Source organism: Etheostoma spectabile, chromosome 6 (assembly GCF_008692095.1).
Source record: "Etheostoma spectabile isolate EspeVRDwgs_2016 chromosome 6, UIUC_Espe_1.0, whole genome shotgun sequence".
In the NCBI taxonomy this organism is placed as follows: domain Eukaryota; kingdom Metazoa; phylum Chordata; class Actinopteri; order Perciformes; family Percidae; genus Etheostoma; species Etheostoma spectabile.
In genome coordinates this window covers 15,430,794-15,438,874 of record NC_045738.1, presented here as the reverse complement: position 1 = coordinate 15,438,874, position 8,081 = coordinate 15,430,794, and the positions used below count along the sequence as shown (strand labels likewise).

Sequence of the window (8,081 nt, the reverse complement as noted above, 5' to 3'; positions counted from 1 at the left end):
ACACAAATACCAAACATTTTAAAACATTAATATAAAAATAAAATAAAAAATAATAATGGCAAGAACGTTAAGATTAGTTTTTTGTTGTAAATATATGTTAATGATGTGTGAGATTGAAAATACAGTGGGTATTTGTGCAAAGCTGATGAGACTGTACTTCTAAATTTCTGTAAATCAAATTTCAAGACAATTAAATTGTTCATGTGACAGCATTGCCTTGTTCATTTTATTTGCTTTTTAAAATTTGACAGAGCTGTGAGAATTTTGAATATGAACTGTTTTTCTCAGTTGGCAAGTGTGATATTTGTGTAAGAACTCAAACTGATTTTGTTTACCATTGACAAGAAGTGAGAACACCAAACTCTACAGCACACCTTAATTTGAACAAACCTGCAAAAAAGGTCATGAGCAGTGCCACCCAGCCTAGTATGTAGGACCAAGAGAAACGCCAGTCACCAAAACGCTTTCCCAGGAAGTTCACTGTCACTCCAGTGTAAATGGCCATTGCAAGCAGAACAAAGAGAGCTGGCATAGCAGGCAGAAAGAGACACATATTAAAATGGAAATCTGTAATAGTAAAGATCATCTAAGCTGGAACCTTCTGTGAGAGTGGGACCTTCCACGGCAGACCTAGCGAACAGTGTCTGAGATTTACATAATATGCAAATTCAATTTATGGACATTAATGGCCAATGTGACGCAGAACTAAATAAATAAGACATTATTTAGTTACTGGATCCAAAACTCACTTGAAACAAAGAACATGATCCCAGCAGCAAATGAGCGGTTGAACCTCTCAAAGGCCGAAAAGTGGGCGAAGGAGAGTATTCCTGCGATGATGCCAGCAAAGCATGACATGGCAGAGAGGATCATGAAAGCCCGAGTGGCATTCCAGTAAGCTGAGGAGTATAACAAGGGGGAGAACATACTAAGATATGTGTAGGAAGATAAAGAGAAAATGATGAACCTTTCATGTGACATGAACAGTTTCATACCAAAATACACTCAATGTCATTTGAAAACTTGCTGGAAATTAATCTATTTATTAATATTTCTACAGACCCCACACATTTTGCCCTTAAACTTGTAAATGTTGCCAGTGCACTGCTGGACTCACACAGCAGCAACCTACAACGCTGTTTTGCTGTTTGAAGGCAGGCAATTATATAACAGAAAAGCTATAGTAAAATATACAGATGTCAAGTTGCACGAGGAAATGTATTCACTCAGGAACAAATTGAAGTGTGGTTCAGGTTTTTTGAATATTTGCATTTTGTGTAATTGTGATGCATTTTTCCATTTTATTTCAGCCAATAAGATTTTACATGTATAATGCAGTGCTGTAGCCTACTACCCACCACTGTACTGAGTAGGTAAGCTTATTTCCACCAAGACAAGCTGCCAAATTTAGTTCCTTTTGAAATACTAAAATACCACTTACAGGTTAACCACAAAATGATCATTTAAAACTTAAGAGAGACAGGTCTTCAGAATCAAGACTCAGAGTGTTTTATCACTTTCACTTAAGCAAAATTCTTACTAAACTTACTGAATAACTAACGTACTGTACTTTTATTAGAGTACTTTTATATTGCAGTATTTTTATTGTCAGACACTTGTGTCCTATGGGATAGAAATGTCAGTCTGGTAGTTGATCAGTCCACCACTTTGGTCCAGACTAAAATATCTCAGCAAATATTGGACAATTTTTAACGTCCAATAGTTTCCAGACAATGTATCCAAACGACTTTGGTGATCCCTGACTTTATAACCAAATACCTGCAAAAACTAATAACATTCACATCAGAGTCATGTGTACTTTGTATTTAGTGCTAATTAGCTCATTTTAGCATGCTAACACACTAAACTATGTTAGACATGGTCAACATTATACATGCTTAGCATCAGCATGTTAGCATTGTCACCATGTAAGCATGCTGACATTAACATTTAGTTTCAAGCACTAATGTGCCTAATACAGCCTCACAGAGCTTTTTGGTGACTGTAAGTCTTAAGTGAAAGATGCATACAGTATTTTATTTTATTTATTTATTTTATTTTTTATTTCTTAAGTTTGAACCTTTCCTCAGGGAAAGAGTGAGAGGGAGTGCAAGCCAGGAGTGAGCGAAACGTCAAAGAGGAAGCCCTAGGCAGAATTCCAAAAAGTTATCCCCTCCACTTTTCTGTTAAACATTATACATGCTTAGCATCAGCATGTTAGCATTGTCACCATGTAAGCATGCTGACATTAACATTTAGTTTCAAGCACTAATGTGCCTAAATACAGCCTCGCAGAGCTTTTTGGTGACTGTAAGTCTTAAGTGAAAGATGCATACAGTATTTTATTTCCATCATGCTGCCATTCCAGTCTGCCTGTATTTAATTCTCATCTTATGAAAGTTAAGTTATTGTACCTCAAAAGTAAGGACAGTCATTATAATCATCTGTGTATTCAGATAAGTACACGTAGACTCCGGTGAGAGTGATAGCTGCTGTGCCTCAGGGAGACCCAAGGAAATATTTAAGTGTACAAGAAGATATTTTCCCACTTACCAATGCTGTCAGTCTGCATGTAACATTTGCCAGACATGCAGTACCTCCACAGGCCCTGATGGGCAAAGCTGCCAGACAGACGGTACTGCATCCAGTAGTCTGTGGCTGTGGAAACCACCAACAGGATGTTCCCCACGATGGCACAAAATAGGCCCCCTCCCATGAAGCTGTGCATCATGAGTGACACTATGACAGTGGCTAAGGCTTTAAGCACTGTCCAAAAAGGAAAGAAGATGGGAGTCAGTGTTGCAAGTTAACTTGTGGTAATGAAGTCATTGTATATCACAGAGTTTCTGGCTTTAGTTCTAATGGTTACATAGTATGAAATGGATTGAGGAGACAGAAATGCCCTGAACGAGTGGATGTAGGGGTAGGAAAAGACACATCTAGTGTGCACATCTAGGAGCTGCCAAATGCACTCAGTCTGCTGAAATATGGGCCAACATCACCACAGGTGCAAATGGGGGCTCATCTTTGAGCTACAGTAAGGGCACAAGGAGTTAAGTCTCTAATGAAGGGAAGACATCAATTTACATTTCCTGTTTAGATTTACCCTGCATGACTGGGGGCTTAAAACAGCATCCCTCCTATTTAAACCACTACTTCCCCTCTTGGCAATAGTGTTGAATGTATACTATATTTCCTTAAAGACAGGAGGTGACTACTTCTTGTGGACCATTTGTGAGAAATAAATGTGTTTATCAATTAATTTCTCTTTGTCATTTAATGACACACCAGTTGCAACAAGCAGCATCGTTTGCTGTTCCTCATTTAATGTAGATGCTGTCAACAGATACATGAGGATGTTAAAACTAGTCTATTGTATATATTGCATATCAATTTGTCTTGACTACGCAGTTAGCTGTAACAACAAAGCACTGAATTGTTCATGAGAGATGCTGACCTGGACGGAGTAAGCATACCAACTACAATACAATAAGCTCATAGCAAAATGTGCCCCCTTTCTCTGTGAGTGTTTGAACATGTTTTTCTACTGCAGTTAAACAAGCCACAAATATGTACATTTCCTATTGAAACCACACATCACCCAAATCCGAAAATAGCCAAAACCACAGTCAAGTCATACACAACTAAGAATGCTGTGAAAGACTGATAGTTGATACAAATAATGACATGGGTGATGCTGTAATAATAGAAATTTTGAACAAAACAAGAAATCTAACATGCATAATATAAAAGAAAATAAAACTGATCACAAAAAAATAAATCTAACACACACACACACACACACATAAACAAAATAGGCACATTGCATTTAAATGATGCAAGCCAAAATCTTGTCAGCTTGTCACTATCACATGATGAAGGCCCTCCAGGCCCACCTGTGAGACATACACTCATTGGTTAGCATGCCATGATATGCATTATATATTACTTTTTCTCCCAATTCATGTCTACTAAGTGGCATGAGCAATTGACAAAAGATACATCATCTTACCTGAATTCCTTAGGATAAATCAACCCTCTTAAGTTTGAACCTTTCCTCAGGGAAAGAGTGAGAGGGAGTGCAAGCCAGGAGTGAGCGAAACGTCAAAGAGGAAGCCCTAGGCAGAATTCCAAAAAGTTATCCCCTCCACTTTTCTGTTGATGGAGGCAAAATCGTTTAAAACAATCAGCACAGAACAAATGCACTTGAGCTGGTGGGCCAAAATCCACGTGACTCTTTGGGACTATTTAGGGGGGGGGGGGGGGGGGGGGGGGGGGGGGGGGGGGTCAGGGGAGAAGGGTGATGGTGTTGGATGGTGATGGGGGAGGGTCTGGGATATGAGGCCACTACACAGTCCTTGTCTGTTGTTAAGCATTCTGGAACCGTGGATGTGCAAAGGTATGCAGTACTGCTGTGGTCAATGGAACATGCTGAAGTGCACACTTCCTTTCTGTTAGGCTAGGGTGTGGTTATAGGGGACACATACACGCTTAGAACAGACACATGACCAAAGTGCTGCTTAAAAAATTGGCACACTGCATTCAGAGGGCGCTTTACATGTTCACTCTGAATATGTAAAAACATTGGATAAATGGTAACAGGCTGCCAAATACTGCATAATACACACATATGTATATGTATGTATATGTAATGAAACATTGTACACCCAAAGTATTAACACTATTAGTATCAACACTGAAAGAATTTTGGCATGCATCAACATAATTCCCATGGCCTGACAAGCCTTCGGCTTCCTCATTCCTGTAATCAGCATGTCACTTACCACAGCGTTCTTAATTAACAATGAATTTTGCATCACAGCTGAACTCAAATGGGGTGAATGTCATCTTGTCTGGTGCAACTATCATCTACAATTGGCTGGAAGGTGGTGCAAAAACATTCTAAATACAAATGGGATGAAACAGTAATAGCATCAAGTCAAATCCACCTCTACAGAGCACCACCACAGACAACTCACATGCAGCTCAAAGCAAAAGTGGTTATGGCAAGATCACTGGGCATCTAAAAGAAAGAAAAGGAAAAGTCACAAGTTCATATGTAGCATTGAAATTGGCATTAGATACTGTGTGACCTTTTTTTGACCTCTTGTGCAACAATCTTATAGGCACTGAAGATGGGAGTGTCTCTTAGCGTGGTGTAAGGTGGTTTCTAGAGAGCTGATATGTTGGTTAGTCCATTACTATCTGAGCAATTTTCCTCCTTCGGTGTTGTATCTTGTAAAATATAGGGTAGGTGATTTCAAAAGTTTAGAGCGTTCACAACTGATTATGATTTGTGAGAAGTATTCAGATATTTTGCTTAAGTAAAAGAAGCAATACCACAGTGTAAAAATAAGTCCATGAACACAACCATTCCACAAAAACATCTTTCATTCACATACTTACTCAAGTAAAAGTATCAGCATTAAAATATACTAAAAGTAAAAGGTAGTCATTATACAGAACATCCCATTTCAGAACAAGAAGTATTATAGTATATACTGCCCACTTGTAGCAGCACTATAAAGAAAAGTAGTATGCAGAAACTTAATGTTGCACATAATGATGGCATGAGGCTGCTTCTTGAAAGGCCACAACAGAAAAGTGCAAACCAAATATTTGTAAGTGTTGATCGCCCATCCTGCTGTACTCCGAACCCTCATGTACAGATGTATGTGTAGATTAATTGAGTAATTCAACTGCCTAATTGCAACACTAGTGAACCCTGCAACGATTGCGATTAGGTTAACTTTGAGGTTGTGGAATCAATGGAATTTTAGTCTGTACGCTAATATCTGAACACTCTTTTCGTGTATTGTGGAACTCTGACTGTTGTAGTCTTTTCTTATTGTATGTGTTTTGTCTTTTATTTGTCTGTCTTTTGCTATGTGTTGTATTGTGCTATGGACCGTTTTGTGTCCAAAATAAAGGACTATAAATATTGATGTAATGATGGGTTCATCACTTAAATGTTGCAGCTACAAGTTGAGACCAATTTCAATTACTTTTAAATACTGCTGGGTTGCTTAATCTATGATACATCACATTGTATTACTTGATTTATATTTTGTATTAATAAATACAAATCTCAATCTTAGGACTGCATGTGGAAACAGGCAATTACATACAATATTAATTTAGGGAATACTAACACTCTGCACTGGTGGCACTGCCCAGGGCATTGACTGAGTGTAAAATGTCTTTACTGAGTTATTGGACAGTAAATATGATGATTTGTGCACTTGAGTTAAGAGCTGTGAGAAATCCAGCCTTCACGTTACTCCACCGGAAGTAGGTTGCAGGCTATTTACCATCAGTGGCACATGCTAATAAGAACACATTTGCACTAAACTGAACAACTGTCTTGCGATAATGGAAACCAGCATTGTTTTGTCTGTATCAAAATAGAGATTGTTTTTACTGAAATGTTTGAAAATGATAAAGACAAACGTTTCCAGAAAACATTCATAACTTTTTCAACATGTAGGTGTTGCCAGTAGGTTAATTCCTGTATATCTATTTTATTAAAAAGCATAGCAATCATTATGAGAGTTATAGCAGGTTTTTTCCAAGTGCTGTTTATAAAAATTAAATAAAATAAAAAATAAAAAGTTGGTAGGTTGGCTTCTTTACATTTGGATTGAGGCATAACCATGAGCAGTAAGTTATATCAGTAAGACAAAAATAGTATGAGCATTGAAGAGAAATAAACAAAAAAATTCCATTGTACTTACAGGTTGAACATTTTTGTGATGGGATGTCTTTAACACTGCCCAATAGCACCATCTGCTGCCCAAAATGTATACCATAAAACATCAGATCACCCAGATGGAAATATCTGACCGCTATTTGAATGTGTGTTCCCCACAACAGAAGATGCATCAGGGTACCACATGCACTGTACTACATGCACTGTACTACACGCATTGTATCAGGCAACACCATTCCTCTCTAGGCACCAGTCTGGTTTAGTTTTTGTGCCTGTATAAAATATGTATGTATAAGAAAACATTCAAAAAATAATGGATCATCACAATGTATGTATTTTATAGAAACTATCTTTCAAAAAGGATTTCAAGCAAGTACTGGTATTTAGAAATAAAAGAGCTCAACTGTAAACTGTTTTTGAGTGCTGCTGTAGAGGAACAGCTAAAGTACTAGTAGTGTGAAATAGCTTGAAATACAGATGCCAAAGAAGAAGGGATGATCAAACGAGCCCCTGTCAAGTCTGGAACCTGGCTCTACAGAGTATCTCTCCACTTGTCATCAACCACCACATCAGTAAAAACTATAAGGAAGCTGATCAAAGCGCAATCACATGGAAAGACGGTGATGGGATACAATGGTGAGACACATAACGAGCATTATGTGCTATAAATGTGCTGTATTTTAGTGTATTTTATATAGCGCTTTTCTGAGCACAACAGCATTTTATGTCCCCGGAGGAAACAAACCCACACCGCTATCCTTTCAAAGGCTTCATCTTGTTATCCACCCACTAACGGCCAAGACTGAATCCACATAGATCAGCAGATCACTGTCACAAAGTACGTTGGGACATACCAAAGCTTGATAATAGTGAACAAGAAGCTATTTGGTAACACTTTACTTTAAGGTATCAACGTAAGAGTGACATGAACCTGTCATGAACCTTAAGCCTAACTTGTAATGACAAAACCGAATGATACTTACTAAAAGAGGCGTTACGTCAAACGTTTGACTTGTTTATGACACGTTCATGACAGTGTCATGTCACTGTTATGTAGATACCTTCAAGTAAAGTGTAACCAACTATTTTGCCAAGACAAATCTTGAGTGATAAGGAAGTAAGGTCCGCTGGGAAAGCCCAAAGTCATTATCTGTTCCAAGATAACCATAAACATAATGAAGGCTGTGTAAACATGTTTTCCATATTAGTCAGTTTTTTCCCCCTAACCATTTCATGCAGTCCTACAGGTGCTTAACTGTCAGGGATTGAAATTAAGAATTATCACAAGATTACCGTAATTACTCAATGAATGGATATAAAACATCCCTGCCAAGTCATGCACACTGGTGACTGAAAGGACAATCATATTTAC

At 38.0% G+C, this 8,081-nt stretch overlaps 1 protein-coding gene across 3 annotated transcripts in view; it reads right to left on the bottom strand.

Moving 5' to 3' along the window:
* Positions 1–4,281, bottom strand: part of lim2.5 (lens intrinsic membrane protein 2.5) — a 16,946-nt gene extending 12,665 nt beyond the window's left edge. For all 3 annotated transcript variants that reach the window (XM_032519514.1, XM_032519515.1, XM_032519513.1), the window contains exons 1-4: positions 4,013–4,281; positions 2,554–2,766; positions 750–899; positions 391–525 (exon numbers count right to left, since the gene is read on the bottom strand). In XM_032519514.1, coding sequence (XP_032375405.1) covers positions 391–525; positions 750–899; positions 2,554–2,731 — 463 coding nt within the window. In that variant the 5' untranslated portion in view covers positions 2,732–2,766; positions 4,013–4,281. The remainder of the gene's footprint in view (positions 1–390; positions 526–749; positions 900–2,553; positions 2,767–4,012) is intronic.
* Positions 4,282–8,081: the final 3,800 nt, after the last annotated feature.